The sequence below is a fragment of the Crinia signifera genome, chromosome 1 (assembly GCF_055691185.1).
Source record: "Crinia signifera chromosome 1, ASM5569118v1, whole genome shotgun sequence".
NCBI lineage: Eukaryota > Metazoa > Chordata > Amphibia > Anura > Myobatrachidae > Crinia > Crinia signifera.
Window position 1 is genome coordinate 231,078,125 of NC_139217.1, and position 21,349 is coordinate 231,099,473.

A 21,349-nucleotide genomic window follows, 5' to 3' on the forward strand; every position below is an offset into this window, starting at 1 on the left:
AATACAAAAAAGTACAGAAACAAAATAAGGAAAAAAAATAAAGAAAAAAATAGTAAAGAAAAGAAAGAGAAAAGAAAACAAAGAAAAAAATGTGGAAAATAAAAATAATAAAAGTAAAAATAAAAAATGAAGTGATTGAACAATGATGCAGATGGTGCTGAAATGATCTGATTTCTATCAAAGATGATGCGGATAATCGACGTAGTTCCTTAAAAGACGTTCCAGGGCATCCTTTCATTTAAACCCCTGGGGAGTACCGTATTGTAGTGATACTTTTTTTTGGCTTCCGATTGTAGGAGTTTGCGATCCCCCCCCCCCAACGAATGGGGGGGGTGACATGGTCGATGGCCATGTATCTAATTGAGGTGGGTGGATGGCCTTTTTCTAGGAAATGTCTGGTTACCAGTTGGTCGCTATTTTGTCCTTCATTTCTGCTTTGATGGAAGACCAATGCATGGCTAGTCTTTCCTTCAACGTCCTAGACGTTTTGCCAATGTAATAAAGATTGCACGGACATACGATGATGTACACCATGAAGGTTCTTGAGCAGGTCAGGATGTGCTTGATTTTGATGTCTGAGGAATCGTGAGGATGCTTGAATGTGAAACCAGTCATAAGATAAGTTAATGTGGCACAATTGATGCACTTGTAACACCCAGGTGCTTTGGTGAGAAAATATTTGGAGCTGATCTTGTCGAAGCCTGTAACATCGGCATGAACGATGGAATCACAAATGTTTCTTGATCAGGTGAAACAAGTCATGGGTCTCTTGTTGGCGAACATGGGAAGATCCCTGTCCCTTTTCACTATGGGCCATAATGCCCTGGTCGCCTTTCGGAATGATCCGACTGGCCGTGGAATATGTGTTTTTCCATGGAATAACATTTTTGTTCTCGCGGGCCTTTGGTTGTAGTAAAACTTCGCGTGGGATTTTCAAGACTTCCTGTTTGGTCTTTTCAAGGATTTTTCTATCGTACCCCCTCTCCAAAAACTTGTTAGTCATTCTTTCCAATTCTTCAGGAACTTTGGAATGGTCGCTGGTTATTCTGGCCCCTCGGATGTATTGGGACTTGGGAAGTCCCTTTAATAAGGCTTTGGGATGATGGCTGTTGGCCCTCAATAGATTATTCCGGTCGGTCGGCTTGGAAAAAAGAGAAGTTTGTAACCTGCTGTCCTTCATTGTTATGTTAACATCCAGATAGTGGATTGAGTCCGTGCTCCATTGGTACATGTATCGAGTGGCTGTGGCTGCTTGGTTGATGCTGTCCATGAGCTCCATGAATTTTGGAGCTCCTCCTGTCCATATCATGAAGATATCATCTATGTATCTTGTGTATACCAGGATGGACAACTTGATGTAGGCATCACTGAAGTAGCTGAACTCCTCCTCTTGAAACATATATATGTTGGCAAAGGAGGGTGCCACGTTGCTGCCCATGGCACACCCCTTTAGTTGTTTTCAAAATTTCCCGTTGAATAGGAAGTAATTCCTTGTGAATGTCAACTTTAACGGATGGATGAACAGATCAGTTTGAAGGATCTCAGATTTTTCTTTCAGGAGGAAGTCCCGCAACACCCTAAGGCCTTCTTCCTGAGGAATGCTTGTGTAAAGATTAAACAAGTCCATGGTACAAAGGATGCTGTCTGGAGGAATGTTGGTTACTGACCCTAATTTGATGAGAAATTTGTTGTTTAGGAGTGTGGAACCTAATGATTTAACACAGGCTTCATAAAATAAACATACAAATGAGATATTACAGGCATGCAGTCAGATGGTAAATTTATTCACCAATTAAATGTATATTATAGAGTTTATGTTCAATGGTGTTTCTGTGTGACAGATTTTAAATCTCCCATGCTAAATTTCCCGTTATGAATCTCTGGCACAAATCTCTGCGTATGTAGGACCCTTAAGGCTGGCTATAGGGCTCTTTGCTGAGCATGCCTGAGGCACACAAATCATAATCCCTGATAAATTGTGGCTTGTCAAGGCTAATTGGATACCCCCCTTAGTGTTACATCAATTAAAAGTCTGTTACTTTTAATGCCTAAAATGTTGCTGTATAGCTAGATTTTTGTTTTTAAGGTAAAAATAAAGGTTTTAATGTCAACAGTGAGTTATTTTTTTGCATATGAAGTTTAATGTTTATTGGTCGCTGCAGTGTCCCCATGCATTGTACAATATATTGATCACTAGGGCAGTGCCTTCTTAATCAGATGAGATCAGTGCCAGATTAAGCCTTCGGGGGGCCCGGGGTACTTTAGCCAGGGGGGCCCCCTTGCGCTTGTCATTACTGGCCGCACACTGCATGGGAGAATATTACACTGTCAAAACACAGAGTAAAGGCAGTATAAACTTGGTCAATGGGTAACTGCATATATATATATATATATATATATACACACACACATACACATATATATATACCATATGAAAAGCCTGTGTTTGTCCCTCTGCACCTTACTCTGTAGGAGACCTCACAGTCCTAGTGCTGCCTTTGATTAAAAACCCTCCCATGACTAAGCTGCTGCTGCTGTTCTCCATGGGCATGTAATGAGCTCCACCAATTAGAGCTCAGCACAATGCTCTCAGCCTCTGCCCTCTGGTTTAAAGTGTCATGGGACTTAGACAACTCCCAGGAATGCACTGCACACTTGTGCAATCAGTGTGCCTTGGCTCCTGATGCTCAGCACCATTAATCATTGTCACATTGGCAGATAGGTGAAGCTGCAGCACTACCCCACTCCCATGCACAAAACCTTTTTTTAAAAAAAATACATGCCAACCACAGGGGGCCCCTAGCTAGTGGGGGGCCCAGGGGCACTGACCCCTTGTGCCTCCATTATAATCCGGCCCTGGATGAGATGGTAAGTAATGCATTTGCTATACCGTAGCTCTTTGCCATAACAATTTTTTCCCATATTTCAATAGCTTTTTAAACCTCTCCGTCTAATCAAACTATGGGCCCTGATTCTAGTTGATGTGCTTCCATGTGAATTCACACAGGAGCGCAGTGATTTTGTTCTCCGCATGCCCATTCAGCCTCCAAAGTTTTCCTAAACATGAACTATCTCTGAAAGACCCTGTCACATTACAGTGAGGTTACTTCCCCACTTCACCAGTTTTTGACATTGATTGCCATTTAAACACTTATCATGACTGCTGTCTTCAATCTGAAGTCCAAGTTCTTCACTTCTTTAATGCCAGTTTTCCTGCTTTGACTGATGCTTCCCAGCATGGTTTAAGTGCTGTCTGTACTCAGCGAAACAACGCTATTGTTTTTGCTTCCAGAGACCATACAGACTAGAGCAGTGGTAGCCAGCCCTAGCCTACGAGAGCTACCAACAGTTCACATTTTTCAGACAACCTAGCTGCTGCACAGCTGCACTCATTAATCACTGACACAATTTAAACGGACATTGTCCTTAAAGGTATTCGCAGTTTGGGTACTAAGTACTGCGAAAGGATACTCTATTACAAGTACTGGTCTAATGTGTACAATACACAAGAAAGGTTCGCTACGCTGTGCAGAGCCGAATTTCCCATTAGGCACGTGAGGCAAGAGGGGACGCGGATACCTTCACAGGTAAACGCGTCCCTTCGCGGGCTTCACAGGTGTCCGCGTCGCCATGGACACCTGGGAAGCCCGCGAGGGGACGCGTATAACTGTGAAGGTATCGGCGTCCCCTCGCGGGGCTCGCTGCGCTCGCCACGCTTCGGGCTCGGTGGATCGCTGCGCTCGCCACACTATTCTATTCTCAACTCCACGCCGACGTGGATAGTGGGGGTATGAAAAGGTCGGAGGACGCGTACCGCCGCCCCTCGCGGGCTCGCTGCGCTCGCCACGCTTCGGGTTCACGTTGATCGCGGGGTGGCGTCTAGTACTTTTGGGGGGACATTTTAATGTTCAGGGGTGCTTATTGGGCCATTTACCATTGTTCCCTATGATAATTTGGGTAAATTGATCCATTTCACATTGTTTCCTATGGGAAATCGGGGTCATCGCGGGTAAATTGAGGCATTTAACATTGTTCTCTATGGGGAAATCGCGGGCATCGCGTCTGGCCCATCGCACCCGATTTTTTTGCGCATGCGATGCCCGCGATGGCCCCGATTTTACCCCCGATGACCGCGATTATGATCGTTGTGGCCGTGCTAGGAAACAAGTACCAGTGGTACTACTGTGTGATGTAACGTGAATAAGGGACACCATCGCATTATATAATGTGAATAAAGATGCACTACTGTGTGGCATAATTTGAATTGGGGGTACTATTGGGTGGCCATGCTCCTTCCCAGCAAGAACACACCCCTGTTTGGGCTGCGCACCGAATGTGTGCGCTGTTTCTATTTAAAATATTGCGGGTAGCAGCACCAAAATGATGACTGCTATGATGAGGATTGATGGTGCTGGGAAAGGGGAGCAGGGTCAGAGACGGAACTAGTGGCGTTGCTAGGGGGCACCAGCCAAAATCTTGCCTAGGGCATCATTTAGGCTAGGGCCGGCTCTGTCTTTCTACTTTATCTCTCTACAAGGCTTAGTAAATAGACTAATTTGAGTCTAACGCAAAGAACAGCAGCTCTAGATACCAACAGTCAAATGGACTTGCCTAATGGGAGCATTTGCTTTAAAAACATTCCAGAGATGAGTCGCTTCCAAGTTCCACTGCCACTTTTGAACCTAGGAAATATGCCTATGAATTAACCGGATGCAGTATGAAATCCCGGCGGTCGGGATCCCGGCGTTCAAAATCCCGACGCCGGAACCCCGACCGCCGAAATCCCGACAAGGGAGGGACGTGGATCGCCCCCCCTTGCGGGCTCGCTGTGCTCGCCATGCATATATAGAATGTAAAGGTGAAACTGTGAACATGACTTTAAGTCGACAGGTCGCGAGGTCGACATGGGTTTTTTCACAGTTTTCTGACTCGACATGTGCCGACAGGCGGTATTTCATGCCCTACCATCCACTAGGGCATGGTGGGAGAATAAAATAGTGTGCCGAGCGCAGCGAGGCACCGTGCCCGAAACGAGCGATGCGAGGGGCTGCGGTTCACCTCCAACTGTGTCCATGTCGACTGTGTCGACATTCTGGTAAAAAAACAGTGAAAAAACCCATGTCAACCTCGCGACCTGTCGACCCAAAGTCATGTTGACAGTTTCACCTGCACATTAATGTCGGTATTTTGTCCTTAGCGGTATTTTAAATGTCGGGATTTTGTCCTTTTCGGGATTTTGTCCTTGTCGGTATTATGACCCATTCGGGATTTTGACTCTGTCGGGATTTTGACCCATTCAGGATTTCATACCGAATCCCTATTAACTATGTCCTTGTACAGTAGGAGTCACTGACATCTCGATGTCTGTGCCTGGCACAGACATCTTCCAAAAAGAGTCTTTCCCACTTGCTCTCTTCTACAGATCTAAGCTCAGTCCCAAGTTTCCAGACTTTGAGCCAGATGTACCAAGCTTCAAAAAGTGATAAAATGGAGATTGATAAACAACCAGCCAATCAGCTCCTAACTGTAATTTTTAAAACCCAACCATGACAGTTAGGATATGATTGGCCAGTTGTTTATCCCTCTTCAATCTATCACTTCGTGAAGCTTGATACATCTGGCCAATTAGCATACCTCACAACTGTCCCTTTTTTGGGGATGTTCCCAGGCCGGCAGTGTCCCTTGGCCGAGGCAATGGCGGATTCAGGGGGGCACGTGCCCCCCCTGTCATTTCAGACGGGTTTTTATTTATTTCTGCTGCCCGCTCCCCCGCTGTGCCCGCTCCCCCGCTGTGCCCGGCCGGGAGAGAGATGTGCTACTGTATAAAATTCACTTCTCCTGCTGGACCGCTAGCCAATAGGCGCTTGTGGTCCAGCAGTCAATCAACTGGCGGCTGCTGGACCACGAGCGCCTATTGGCTAGCGGTCCAGCAGGAGATATGAATTTTACATAGGATAGGAGCACAGTACTATTTGTTATATAGTATGTAATGGGCAGTACTATGTGTTATTATAGTATGTAATGGGAATTGTGGTGTGTTATATTCTATGTGACGGGCATTATGGTGTGTTATATAGTATGTAATGGGCATTACGGTGTGTTATATAGTATGTAATGGGCATTACAGTGTGTTATATAGTATGTTATGGGGATTACGGTGTTATATAGTATGTAATGGGCATCATGTGTGGGCTTATGTGTAATTGGAATTACAAAGTTCACTAAAATGTGCAATGGGCATTACGGTCTGTGGTATAATGTTGGTCCATGCAGACTTTTAACTGAGCAGGAGCCTCACCTACTACAAATTGAGAGGGGGGGGGGGCGCGAAACCTGCCCTTGCTCCGGGCACCGTGGCACCTAGCTACACCACTGCCGCCGCCTTATAGGAGACAGACACTAGAGGTACTGCTATACCTCTAGTGTTTGTCAGAACAGAAGAGTGAGGCCAGCGCTACCCGGAAGTGTGGATTTGGGTAGCGCTGGCGCGCTATTTAAATGGAACCCTTCACAAGCATGCACCCTGGCTCCCCCCTGGCAAAAAAAATATATCAATCCCATGGCATGGCAACAAGAATAAAACCCCTGGCAAGAAGCATGTAACCCCTGGCAACAAGTGATATTCCTCTGACAATAAGTATGTAGGTAAGCAGCAATTAAATGGTATAATATGTAATAGGCATTATTATGTTTAATGGGCATTTTGGTATTGGCATTATCAGTGGCGTAACTATAAAATTTGCTCCCCCAAGCCAAAAAAGTTTCCTGCGCCCCCCCATAGCATTCTTGTTTCTCGACAATATGGCTCCCAGTTTTAACAGTAAAAATGTGCCCCACCATTAGATATTTTCAAAGTAAAGAATGCGCACATTTCAATAAAGTATGTGCAGCCTCGCTTCAAGGGTTAATGCCCTTTACAAAAATGCCGCACACTGCAATGCCCATTAACAATAGGTCACCTATCGTAATGTCCCTTAAGCATTATGCCACACACCGTAATGTCCATTACACAATGGACCTTATTTTAGTTCACTCTTAGAGGCAAATTGCTTCTTAGCTGGACAAAACCATGTGCACTGCAGGTGGGGCAGATGTAACTTGTGCAGAGAGAATTAGATTTGGGTGGGGTTTTTCTTCAAATTGAGATCTATATTGCAGTGTAGAAATAAAGCAGTCAGTATTTTCCCTGCACAGAAACAAAATAACTCACCCAAATCTAATTCTCTCTGCACATGTTACATCTGCCCCCCTGCAGTGCACATGGTTTTGTCCAGCTAAGAAGGAATTTGCCTCTAAGAGTGAACTAGAATAAGGCCCAATATGTGACACACCGTAATGCCTATTAAACATTATGCCACACACCGCAATGCCCATACACAATATGCCAGACACCACAATGCCCATTAGATATGCCACACACTGCAATGCCCATTACACAATATGCCACATAAGGGCTGCTTACCTACATGCTCATTTCTACGGATTGCATACTTGATGCCAGGGGTTGCATGCCTGATGCCAGGGGGATTACCCCTCCCCCTCACTGCAACGGTGAAGGAGCCAGGCAGTGCAGTGCACAACCCACCTGGCAGGTCAGCAGCTATTTCAAAACTTGCACATGCTCACGAGCCAATCAGAACTCACGGTATGACAGCCAATTCGGAGCCACCACTGCATCTCTTGATTGGCTAAGTTGTGACTGAGCCAGCATGCGTTTTGAAATAGCCATGGACCTGAGTGCCAGCTGGGATGCCGGGTGGAACGCGCGAAAAAACAGCACTGGGGAGAACACTGTACACCAATTGAAATGTAACTGTGGGATTTTTAATGGTCACTAGCAAGTGTAATTTGAGAGTGTGATTCTGCTACAGCAGAAACCACTTTACTATCTGCTTACCTCCTGTCGGCTTAAGGAGGCTTTCATGCCTGCGACCTGAGGGCGATGACCAGGGTTGTAAATCAATTACTGAGGACCAGGACCACCATATCTATCTGAAGATCCCTGCCGCTGACCTGAACAGACTGACAGCTGGCCGGCCGCATCGCTATGAGGAGGGTTGGAGGAAGCAAGTACACGGAGGAGGAGAATAGAAAAAGCAGAGCTGGGGATGTGTGCACAGCCTGGAGTGTTCTGTGTTTCTGCATGCTGTAGTCTAATTCAGCGTGCGAGCAGCGCACGGCATGCCACACAGTGCACTGACCTCCAGAGCTGGTTACTGCTATTCCCTGCAGCCTGCGTGCTCAGCCAGTCACTGAGCCGCAGGCTGCTATATCAAACACGATTGGACAGCTGAGCCGTCGCTCTGCTGTCCTCTACTTCTATATGGTTCCAGCGGCAGTCAATCTCAGGGAACTCGAGCAGAGCGCTCAGCGCAGCGCAATGACACTGCCTGTCCCTGACAGACGCTGGCGCCCACCACAGACTACGCTGACACTGCTCCTCCAAGCAGTGGCGGGGGCTGCCACACGGTGGTTACGCCTCTGGGCATTATGTTTAATGGGCATCACAACGTATGGCATTGTGTTTTATGGGCATTACTTTGTTGGCATTATGTGTAATGGGTATTACTGTGTACATTTTTGGCTCGCCGACGGTACGCAATGTCCCTATTTATACATCATTATCTATACTATGGCTTAATCCATGTGGCGTTATCTGAATTTTGGCTTAATCCATGTGGCATTATGGAAATTTTTTCTCATTCTTTTTGGCATAATGTGTAAGCGGCAAGTATAATAGGGTCCACTATTTTGTTGCATAATGTGTAAAAGTGGTATATGATGTGGTACACTACACTCAAGGACACGCCCCCTTTGGAATGGCCATGCCCCCTTTATTAAAAAAAGCTCCATCCTTCACTTTTCACTCCACAGTGGGCCTGTGGACTTAAAATGTCAGGGCCTATTTCTAATCCCATTCATTCCCTCTCTCTCTGCTCTCCTCCTCTCTATCTCGCTTCACTCTCTGAGAATGCACACTGTCACTCCTAACACCGCTCACTCCCATCCCCCTGTCATGGTGCCCCCCCTGTCATTTTCTCCTGGATCCGCCCCTGGTCGGAGGCAGTTGGGAGTCCCCCCCCCATGTCATCCATGAATAAATGCAGTGTCTATTTCTGCAGCCAGAGGGGCTCACAGAGCTGCTGAGCATGCCCCCACAGCGGCGAAAATGGGACGTGGTCTCGCGGCAGTGTCGCTAGTGCAGTGCTACATACACTCAAAACAAAATACACCATACTGCATAGGGTGTGGATTATAAGGTCAACAGTATCTAGGTCGGCAGTCAGTAGGTCGACCACTATTGGCAGACATGCATTAGGTCAACACAATCAAAAGGTCGACGGGAAATGGTCAACACAGGAAAAGATCAAGTTTTCAGGTTGTTTTGGTGTTTATATCGACATCTGTCCAAATGGACACCGTATAAGTGTACCGTGTCACTTTGCATTGCTCACTGCGATCGCCATGCTTCGGGTGCGGTATTCCCCCTCTGTGCCCACTTGGATCCTAAAGCAAGAAGTCAGTTTAAGAAAATCCTGAAAAACAAATGTCGACCTTCTGCTTGTGTCATCCTTTTGTCAATGTTGACCTACTGCCTGTCAACCAATAGTGGTCGACCTATTGACAGTCCACCTAGACACTACGACCAAAACTTTTTTTCTTTTTTTACAGTTTGCATAGTGTTATTGGTCAGCCCCATACCCGCCAACATGACCCATTCCATTATGTATAAAATGCTCTGCTCCTAAGGTGCGTACACACGGGGGCGATTTTGTACAATATCGCAGGAAATATGGTCGCTAAGCGACCATATTGCCCACGATGGGAGTGTGCACCGGCGATATATCGTCCGGGTGCGCGCTCCCGTTTTTACCCCAGTAGTGATCATCTCTGGTCGCTGATGAAAAGGAGAAACTGAGCAATAAATTGCTCAGCCATATATTGCTCAGCAATATATGGCTGAGAAATATATCTCCCCTGTGTGTATGGGGCTTTAGACTTACATCTTGATAATTGCAGTCACCTGTGTTGAACTAATTCAGATGATAACAGTGTTTTAGCAGAGGTAAAGAAAATCCTAAATCCAGAAGCAGAGCATTTTGTACCAAATGGAATGGGTCATGGAAGGCAGGTAGTCCCTGTGGGTACAATCCCTTAATGAAGTGCAACATCATTTTCAGATTGCCCTTAATGTTACAACATATAGCACTCACTAACCTTAGTAATGTATTGTATCTGTGTAGAAAACACAGATACAATGTATTGCAAGTGTATTAGTAAGATAACACTAAATCACTAGACTAATTAGCCTGAACTATCAATAGGTGCCCTACAAAAGGGTTAAGGGGTGTATTCCACTTAACGAGTGCAATTAACTTAACGAAGTAGCACGGTTTAAAACACACAGACGCTCTCTTGCTGAACATTTTCAGGGTGATCAGTCCAGGAGAAGAAGTAGTGCTGGTAGGTGCTGTATTAAGCAATGGATAACACTACCACAAGTACTCAAAGTAATGGTGACTCAAAGGTAAGCAGAATATCTTATTAATATGCTTAATCTGCCTGTAGTTTGACTAGTGCTGTTAATATATTGCACTATTCCTAATATTATAGCAAGGTAAGCTGTATGTCTTGTTCCCATCCATAAACACCAGCATGATTATTTAGCTTCTTATGTAGTGCAGCATATTCTGTTGTGGTTTACAATTGAGAACTGTGTAGTAACAGACTGCTATAGAGGTAGGATGGCCCTGCTTACAATCTATAGGTGCCTATTTGTACTAGTTTGGGTGGAATTTCCACAATATACACACTGTAGAGTACACCCTTAAAACTATGGTTTCCAACCTCTTGATTCAGGCCCCCTAATACACTTGTCAGATTTGGGCCAGTTTATCTGACAATCTTATGTGTAGGATGCACAATCCCGTGCTCATTGGGTCTAACAAAGAGATTGATCCTCCTGGTCTTAGGATAAAACAAGTCAATCAGGTCCAACCTGTTGGACAAGTGTAAAGGGGCCTTAATAAGAATTATGAACTGTATTTCTATAATGCAAGGTTGGTGGCATGTCTGCACATGGTCTGTAACGTCCAGGGCAATCTTAAGATGCCCATACACTAAACAATTCATATGCAATTTGACTGTGGCAATCCATTGTGTGAAAAGTGTCCAAATTGCATGTGACTAGCTGCAGGTCCAGTGTTTATATTCAAGGGGTGGTGATTAACGATAATTTTATATTCAATGTTGTATAAACTTGCTGAGTACAGTGGGCCATAATGGCTCCTGTGTAATGGTATTATATTTATTTATCTGTGGGGGGTGGCTGAGTGGCAGCACTTGCCCACTGTCACTTTCACCAATGCTCTTCCCTGGTACTGCTGATGTCCAGGCTCCAGTTCACGCTGCCTGTGTTTCTCTTGCAGTCCTGTTCCACATCGGTGGATAGACCATTACCACAGCAGGGAAGGGCAAATCCTACCTCCAAGTCTGTTATTTTATTGCTGTCTACTATTGTAAAGCGCAATGGAATCTGCTGTGCTATATAAGAAAACTTAAATAAATGGGAGGGTGCAGCATTGTGAATCATGTTGTCTAGTGTCACTTGATGTTGCTAAACTCATGCCTTGATTTTAGTTTCTTATATAGCGTGTGTGTATATATGTGTGTGTATATATGTGTGTGTGTGTGTGTGTGTATATGTGTGTATATATATATATATATATATATATATATATATATATATAGCGCTTTACAGATCATATTTGAACATTCACATCAGTCCCTGCCCCGGTGGCGCTTACAATCTATATTCCATACCACATGTGCAGACAGACATTCTAGGGTTCATTTTGTTGGAAGCCAATTAACCTACCAGTATATTTTTGGATTGTGTGAGGAAACCGGAGTACCCGGAGGAAACCCACGCAAGTACAGGGAGAATATACAAACTCTGCACAGTTAAGGTCATACATCAGAAAGATATTGTACCCAATCATATAATCTCAATGGATTGTGTGCACATCTTGTGTACACAATCATACAGCAAATTGTGAGTAGATTGTGTGTCCAAAAACCACCAAGGACTGCTGGGGATTTCAAGGAAAATTGTACACAATCATGAGCGCGATCGACCTTTCTGATGTATGGCCAGCTTTAGAGCCATGGTAGGAATTTGAACCCATGACCTCAGTGCTGTGAGGCAGTAATGCTACCATTACACCATCCGATTTGCCTTCTGTCCTATGCTATACAGTAGGAAAATATATGGTCTTTAAACGCTTCTTTCCCAAAGAACCAGACTGTTACTGGTTTTTATTTTTTGCACATAGGAAAACTAGTCTGATCAGACACAGGTTGTTTTGTATTGGGGGTGGGGGGAAATAGTAGTTATAAATGCTACTCCAATAAACTTGGATGGCTTGCAGGATTCACTCATGTCTTTCCACATGTCCTCAATTGGAAGACCCAAACACTTTTGTATATTACTCTGACCTATTTGCATTTATCCTAGACCACCAACTCAAGGCATCCATGTAATCGTTCCACGGCACACTGTTTGGGAACCACTGCCTCAAAGCATTGTGCAAGCAAATAGTGAGACTGATTTACCATAAATACAGCGGGCTCCCTACATTAGCTCTTCGGAACGTTTAATACGGAGAGCGGCTAATGCAGGGGGTTAAACAGTGAGGATCGCTGGTTTTCTGCAATCCCTGCCACTTAACCCCCTCACCGTCTGCTCTTACCCGCGTTGAATACTGCCCAATGTGTGCTGCTAATTGCTCCACCTGACCGCATACTTCTGGGGTTTATGCTTCCTAGATTTTCAGTTTGGTTATTGTGTGGCGATCTTGTGACTTCACTAATCTCAATTTTTTTACAATGACATGTTTGTTTTGTCTACCCCCTCTTTTCAGGCAGTAGAAGAAGATACCAAGAAGTCCTGTGATGTGGAAGAAGATACCAAGAAGTCCTGTGATGTGGGATTAAAGGTAACCAACTGACTTGACATAGCAATACTGCAGTAAAATCTCATAGCTTGTCTTTTCTCCCTGCATAATGGAAAAATTCTACAGAAACTTGCAGAGAATATAGACTTAGGCGCCCCCCTACACACACCACACTATCCTTGATTCCTCCAATGAAAGAGGGCTGTGACAGATGTCTTACTACTGTTGCAGTCTGTTTGTAGCCCTCAGAAACTAAAGGGCATGGAGCCCTGGCTACTACGGTCTAGTATTTTCAAAATACTGTAAAGAAAGCTGTAGTTAGTTGGAATTGGGTGGCCCCCTAGGGGAAAAAAAATTGAATGCCCATTGGGTCAGGATTAGACTCGCAATCTGCAGCATGAACCAGCATTCCTTGATGTGTCCAACTGAGTGCACCATTGCCTGTTGTAGTGCAGGCTGAGTGGTACAGACAGGAGCCCAACTTCCCTTATTATAGGTGTTGGCAGGACTCCTGGGACAGAGCTGATTAACTTTGCAGCAGGTGTGCTGCTGAGGTCATGCTTTAACCACATGGGTGCTGCTGTATATGCAGAAGACTCTTCAGGGCTTGGAGCCCAGAGGCAGTGTCTCCATTGCTTCTGGGTGATGTTGATTTGGGTAATTGCCAGGTGTCCTTTTCAAAATGAATGGGTTCATTGATAACAGAACCCTATCCATGACCTTCATGTTGGCTTGACAGTTTAAGGGTAGGGCAGGTATAAAGTACACTGTCTGGTGGTCCAGCCCTGCAATATGTGTACCCACCCAGTACCAAAGCTCAACTTCATGACCACATTACCTTTAAGATTCTTTAACCGTCAGCTGGAAAGAGATTTCATAACAGCTTTGTGCTCCAAAAAATGTATGTATATGTGTGTCCTTTCCTTTCAATCGAGTATACTGACTCTCCCTTAAAGGAAAGTTTTTAATATGGGTGATCACAGACCAATGTAGGTGGTTTCTCCTGCAGGCAACCACTGTACCAGCCAGAAGCAGCCCTGGATACATAAAGTCCCTCCTACAAAGGATTTCTCGCATCTGGCCTCTGAAATATGTGGTAAGAATAATTGGATGTGAAAAATACTATGTATAATTGTATACAAATTCTAGTATGTCTGAATTATTCAGAAATTGCTGACATGAAAAGTAATTTCTTTTTCTTCTTCATAGTTTAAGATAATTAAAAAAATAGTCTCATTTGCTGGCATGTCTGAGGAAGTGGAGACTGTGGGCAGTACTGAGCAAACTTCCCCAAACCGGCGGTTTTTGAGTGGCAAGAAACGAATTGGACGCTTGGCCAGACTGATTCTCTTGATCACTCCTTACAGGCTGCAGTGTGCATTGGGCTACCGGTCTGTGCAAAATCTAGGAAAGGACTCTGCCTCTGACGGTAGGTATTCTAAGGTTTTTAACGGTCTAATTTTTCTTTACATCTATTAAAGAATCATTTAAACTTCCTGCAGACATAAGAAAGTCCCCTCTAAAGCCACATGGGAAAGGCAGCAAACGGAAACAAGATGACTTGGATATGGAAGAGCAGCACAGTTGGGTAACCTTCATGACTGAAGATCTTCCAGATGAGGACCAGGCTGATGACCCTACATATGAGGTTATTTCAAATTAAGTAAATGGCAGGCTAGAATGAGAAGTTGGACTTCCCAGAAAGTGTCTTGCACATGCTCACTGTGCACTTTTCTTCAACATCCATGGTCCTGGAAACATCCATGGTCCTGGAGTTTTACAAATGCCAACTATAGTCCAGGTTTTAAGGCTATCCATGCTTCAGTACAAGTGACTTGGTATACTGGTCAAGCACCTGGACTCAAGCATACTTGGGCTGTGGTGGATCATGTTTGAACAGCTAGTTAGTCTCCTGCCCAGCATATGATATTTCTGGGGACTCCTATTTGGAAGAAACATACACTGAAGCGCAAGATTATAGATCTGTATAAATAAAGCTCTGCCTCCACTACGGTTCTGGTACTCAGCTGATTAGACACATGCGCAGTACTGCCCATGCACTGGCCCTTATATGCAGCAGCCCAGAGAAGGGAAATCAAGGTCTCAGTGCCTGTACAAAACAGATGACAGGGACCGGTGCTTGCGCATACACCCAGATTTTATGGGTAGCCACTCTGCAGCCCATACAGAGGTGTCTGGGAAGGAACACCTCCAAATGGGACTGCCTTGTGACTGGCAGGTCAGACTCCAATAGTAAGTCAGTGCAGTCTCTCAAACTGCATCTGGCTTCACTAGTGGCAGATCTTATCTTGGGGGCTGCAGTCCATAGGCAAAAACCACCACTGCCTACAATGCTTTATAGGCTGTTTCCAAGTGGTCCCCCCCTACTAGGTGTGTTGCTTCCACCATACAGTAAGTCTGGCTTATTCTTGGACTGGGCAACACTTGAAGTTTAAAGTACCTGTGCTTTTGGTAGGTCTCCAATATTTCTGGTGTCCAACCTGTCTTTTCTAACTGCATTTTTAACTTGAGCTGGCATTTGGTACCCTTTCTTGCTGGCCAAAAACTTAATATGCGCTCCTCTGCCCACAACTTCCAGCGTCACCAATGGATTCTAGGGGCCAGATGTACCTAACTTGAAAAGCTATAAAATGGAGAGTGATAAACCACCAGGCCATCAGCTCCTACCTGCAATGCTACAGGCTGGGTCTGAAAAATTAAAGATAAGAGTTGATTGGCTGATGGCTTATTACTCTATATTTTTATCACTTTTTCAAGGCTGGTTACAGTATGATTCCCTAGATCAGAATGGTATTTAATGCTTGATAAAGACTCAATTCTGCAATTTACAGTACTTCTAGCGACTGGCTAATTTAGTAGGTCTCTTACATCTGGTGCACAAGTTTAACAGATTTTATTGTCCCCAGCCCAGTAATTCAGAGACTGAGGATAGTGAAGAAAATAAATCTAAGAATGACACTGAAAGTGATCTGGAAGTAGAAGAGAAAGATGGTGTTGTGATGCTTAAGGAGGATACACAAGTGAGTTGTTTTTTTTTTTTTCTAGTAACTTAATAATCCAAATTCTTAGTTATGGGTGAAGCAATCACTGGTGTTTCTGCCACACTGTATCAGATATGGTCATTTAACATTTAAGGCAAAATGGCTTGGCCCAATCAAGACTGCATGTGCTTTTTAATGCAATAAATGACACCATAATCCAAGCATGTACTTCCCACTATCACAGAATGGTCCATCAGGGATTCAGTCTTGTCTGCGTTGGTGCTAGCATTTGGGCTCATAGGACAACCTGTTCGTAGTAAATACCTGCCGTTATTTCCATGGCTAAAAGGATACTGCACTTCATGTTAAGACTTGAGCCAGACTTTGTCTAAATTGCAGTATAAAGCCTCTTCTACAACTACTGCTATGTAGCATTCAGTGCTTTCACATAGTTGCTGATCTCTGATATTGAACATATGAATTTTCTTTAATTTCAACAAAATTAAAGCCAGTGGTGGCTCTTAACCTCTGTGGAGGAGGGGGCTGCTGTAATGCCGGGGGCCCCCTTCCGCCGGTCCCGACCCCCAGTGCATGCACAGTAGCTTTGGTTTCAGATTCAATCAACAAATAACCTGAGCTATAGGTATGTTTATTTCTTCCCTCTGCTTTGCTTATCCTAGGGCACACCAGACGCTGAAGAGCAAAATCCTGAATCTCAATGTAAAGAGTCAAATGCAGATGGTGAAGAGCAGAAAACCGCAGTCTCTACAGGTTAGTATAAGTAAGCAATTATGTACAAGAATCCATAATTCTTCCTGTCTTTCCAATGGCAGCATAATCTATGTCTTTATAGGGGGAATATTTAGTTTATCAGATGTTAGTTTTTTTTTTTTTTTTATCTATCTTGTAACCAGGCAGGAAGCATAGCTCTGAAATAGTCACAAGGGAAAACCACTTTGCTGTCTTGGTGGTAGCTGGAGGCAGACTGGTGTCTCTGCCAATGTGACAGGCACAACTCTGGTCTGACTTTTATGGGGGAGTCCTTGTTTACAACTGCCATGCTGCACAACACCATCAGCCAGTGTATGCCCTGACCAATGCCCGGTCCTCAGTTGCCACTATCTGTCGTACTTGTTTAGTGTGTATGGGGCTTAAGCCTTACTAACATAGAACCCCTCCCCTTGGAACTTGAGGCAATATGTTCTAGTGCAAAAGATTGACTTAATTACAGTAACTGCTTGGATGTCTTATTTGAAGCCCTTTAATGCACATGCCCCTCCTATGTCTTGCTATTGGTGCTAGATCGTGAGACTTTTAATTTATTTTTTCCCTTGCAGATTGATCTAAGAAACGAAACTTGTTGCCTGTGCCCAGAAAATCTTCTAAACCTTGTCTGCTGTTTAGTGTTAAAAGAGAACTGTAACCTTTCAATATTTTTGTTAAGTTAATAAAGAACTTTTTCAATGAGCAGGATGCCTCCCTTTTCTGTGACCTTACCAGTAAAACCTGGCTACCTGTAGTTGACACAATTGCTTTAAATATAGTCTTTTAACTTGAACCTGGCTTATCTCTTATTGGTTGCACAAATATGCCTAATACGTACCCCTTTCACACCAGAAAATGCAGGCCCCTTTTGGCACAGCCTAGTCTCTGCATTTTCTTGTGTGAGGGGGGAGAGGCAGTACTGGGAGGGTGCCTATGTGCAGTAACAGGGTCCAGACTGTGGGGATCTGGCAAATAGTGCTACAAGCATCCTGCTGCTGCTAACCGGATCCCGCAGTCTTGACCCCACTGCCCGGGTCAGTGGCTTTCATACCCAGTAACCCGGGCTGGTCGCAGGAGCTACCCTGCTTGCTAGCCGTGTTCAAATCCCAGGAATTTGGCCTACGAACTTTGCACATCAGCGCAAGTATCCAGACTTGTGAGCAGTGTGCTGACTGGATTGTCAGCAATACAATGGTGTGCCCCATCTCCCCTCTCCATTGGGTCTGAAAGACAGCAGTCATAAGTACACAACCATGCAGCAGTCTCAATGCATTAGGCCTGTGGTAGCCAACTCCAGTCCTCGAGAGCTACCAACAGTTAACATTTTCCAGATCTCCTCACAGAATCACAAGTGAAGTAATTAGCTCCACCTGTGGATCATTGAGGTCAGTCATGAGTGCACCTGTACCAAGGGCCAGACTGCATACCCTCCAACTGTACCGATTTAGCCGGTACAGTTTTTAATGGTCTGTACCGGCTAACTCTACCAATATATATTTTATTAATATAGCTGGGTCCTCCTCTGGGAGTTGTAGTTCCAAGTGGTGGTTTGTTTGAACGCTGAGTGAGTGGGGAGACTACATATACCAAGGTGCCCTGCGAGGAGAGTCAGCAGTCTATTACCACCCAACCCCCCCCCCCCCCTTACTGGAAAGGTTGAGTAATGTCTCAACCGACCAATAGTAGGCCGCGGGCACCTATCCTGGAAGAGCAATGGTCGAGTGAGGGGGCAGGACCGGGACGCTCTCCGTTCCTGTGACATGGCGGCGGCTCCATGTACCAGGTGAGACCGGGCCCGCCCTGCACCGCTGGGGAGCTGAGCATGCCAGGTGCGGGCTGTCCCTGGTACTGTAAGTGATGTCCTATGTATACAGTGTCTACACTTTCTGTGTGTGTGTGTGTGTACTAAAGGTGGTATATTAAAAAAGCATAACACATTCGGAAAGGGGATGTGATTATGCCCACTTTACCCAATGATCATGCCCACTTTAACCCGTGGTTACGCCCCCATCCAGAATGTGTACCGATTTCTGCCCTTCAGATGTTGGAGGGTATGGGACTGGCCACCTGGCAAATGCCAGAAGGGCTGTTTTATTTTTTTGCAGCTTGCAGGGAGGGGGCGGAGCGGCTGTCAAGGTGTGCACAGAGCCCTGAAAGGCTCTGATTCTGATAAGTTAACCAGCAGCAGTAGTGAAAGGAAGACAGTAAGCATTCCCTATGGGTGAGAGGATTGCTGAGCATCAACAAGTCTTTGCAGGTCACTACTGATATGTGCAGAGAACTCTGCTGTCCCTTAGAGGATCCCCTGCTGTGCATCTACATGTGAGAGGAGTGAAGCTGCCTGCTCCTATTAGCAGCAGCAGAATGTACAGTATGCCAGCCCAAACACAGATAAAAGAACAGTTCAGTAAGTTGGAGGAGCGCCCCTGCTTATGCCCCAACAGGAGGCTGGCACCCTGCACAGGTAATCTCACTCTATCCTACTATTGTGCATATTTGTGCTGCTAAGGCCATACACAACACCATGTATGCTGCAGCACAGGTTCAAAGTACAGTATTAAGACCAGCTTATAGTGTAATTGGGTGCAGCAGCATACAGGAGTGCAGAGTAGGACCTGTTATAGGATACATACATATATAAGCATTGGGGATGCCTACAGTTAATAGACCAACCCTGGCATACCGATGCAGAAAATATCCACTGGGGTTCTAACCCTGTCCCCTACCCCCCCCCCCCCCCCTCACTGTACTAAAGCCTGACCCTAACCCTCCCCACTTGTGCCCAGCACTAACCAAAGATTCCATCTGTCTAGATTTTTCCAGGATAGTCATGATTTTTTGTGCCACGTCCCACTGACCTAAACCCAGGGCCGGCTCTACCACTAGGCAGCTGCCTAGGGCGCCAGGATCTTGGGGGGCGCCATCAAATCTACAAATCAAAAATGTCTATGAGGATGCTTGTTGTCTTTGGTGGTGGCTGTGGAACCTCTAAGACCTCTATACTTTCCCTTGAGTCATACTTCCTACATTGCTTCCCCCTCCTCCTTGTACTCTGTTGTGGGTGGCAAAGGGGAGGGTGCAGAGGACCTCCAGGGAAAGCAGGGGATTGGCCACTTTTCCAAGGGGGGGGGGGGGGGGAATTGGAGAACCACATGATAAAAAAAAAAAATGGAGGACCACATGATTAAAAAAAAATGGGGGGGGGGGGTTGGGTTGGTAGGGGGGCGTAATTTGAAGTTTTGCCTAGGGTGCTGAGAAGCCTTACACCGGCCCTGTCTAAACCTAACCTGCCTCCCCACAGCCTAACTCTAACCTTCCCATACCGGCTGCCTAAATTTAAGTAACCCACTACTAGTGCCTAAACCTAACCCCCTTCCCTGACCACAAGCTAGCCTGCCGTGCATACTCATCGATCGGGATGCTGGCTGTCAGTATCCTGTCATATGCATCCTCGTCCAGTGTTTGTCTTCTGAGGGCAGTCGGGAAGCTGGATTCAGGATGCTGAATGCCGGCATGCTGACCGCCATTCCCCTTATACAGCGATTGAAGTGCCTATTTGTCATTGTATATTTGCAGATATTCCCCCCCCACCCCAAAAAAAAAAAAACACCTGTTTTTGGAAATTAGCTGCAATGAACTATCTCCCAAATTTATGGAGGAGGATCCCCAGCAGGTATCTCCTATACTTACAGCGATCCCTCCATTCCCTCTGGCAGCCCCGCACAGAAGGAAACCGCATCCGTGATTGATGCCATGGGGGAAGGGGCACCTCTGTATATTTTCCCTCCGGGCGTCTGATATGAACTTAAGCCTCTGGTGTAATGGGCATAACGGTGTGTTCTATAATGTATTTTGGAGGAAGAAGGGAAAGATGGGAAAATACTCCAATACTCTATTTTACTCTCTAGGGAGCACCTCCACAATTTCTACTAAGCAAAGGACGAGATGTATACTCATCCTCATAATTACATCACACTGTGGATATAGATATATTTTCCCTCAAATATATTAATATTAACCTGTGCACTGGTCCATTCCCATAATCCCTTCCCCCCCCCCCCCCCCCCCAAAACGTGTTCTATAATGTGTAATGGGCATAACGGTGTGTTCCATAATGTGTAATGCCTCCTTTTTGTGATGCCACGCCTCCTTCTGATGAGGCCATGCCCCCTTTTCAAAACGCGCAAGGGTTCCGCCTGCTGCAGATGGGCCTGTGTGCTCAAAATGCCAGGGCCAATTTCTGGGCCCAGTCCGGCCCTGCCTGTACCTCTGCTAGGTGAATTAGAAAACGTGAACTGTTGGTAGCTCTCGAAGACTTGAGTTGGCTACCACTGCATTAGGCTGTTAGCTAGACTAAGTATTACATTGGTGGTTGTGACTAGTGCTGTTTTCAAGATCTACTTTTACCACTGCAACTCCCTGTTGGCAACACCAATAATTGCATACTGTTTCTAATGAAATACCAGTGCCCAATACTGAATTAGAATATGTGATCAGGTGGTGCCTGTCCTTGCAATGGCTTGTCAGGGCTTCTGTGCAGTACCACTGACTGTACATGGGCACTATCCATTTTTACCAGTGGGATCTGGGGATACTCTCAAACTATATGCAATGTGTAGCCCCAAA

At 45.3% G+C, this 21,349-nt stretch overlaps 1 protein-coding gene across 1 annotated transcript; it reads left to right on the forward strand.

The window, feature by feature from the left end:
- The first annotated feature begins 10,389 nt into the window (after positions 1-10,389).
- On the forward strand, positions 10,390-17,426 carry LOC146027324 (uncharacterized). The gene is made up of 8 exons (XM_083158256.1): positions 10,390-10,528; positions 12,924-12,998; positions 13,966-14,052; positions 14,166-14,385; positions 14,459-14,604; positions 15,884-15,997; positions 16,639-16,729; positions 17,296-17,426. Exons 1-8 carry the CDS (start codon positions 10,484-10,486, stop codon positions 17,298-17,300), a joined length of 783 nt encoding a protein of 260 aa, XP_083014382.1. The 5' UTR covers positions 10,390-10,483; the 3' UTR covers positions 17,301-17,426.
- The last annotated feature ends 3,923 nt before the right edge of the window (positions 17,427-21,349 follow it).

Bases quoted from the DNA above. Each gene is read 5' to 3' on its own strand.
- LOC146027324 (XM_083158256.1), top strand. From the start codon at position 10,484: ATGGATAACACTACCACAAGTACTCAAAGTAATGGTGACTCAAAG. The intron at 12,999-13,965 runs GTAACCAACTGA...TTTCTCCTGCAG, and splicing joins CCTGTGATGTGGGATTAAAG to GCAACCACTGTACCAGCCAG. The intron at 14,053-14,165 runs GTAAGAATAATT...TCTTCTTCATAG, and splicing joins TCTGGCCTCTGAAATATGTG to TTTAAGATAATTAAAAAAAT.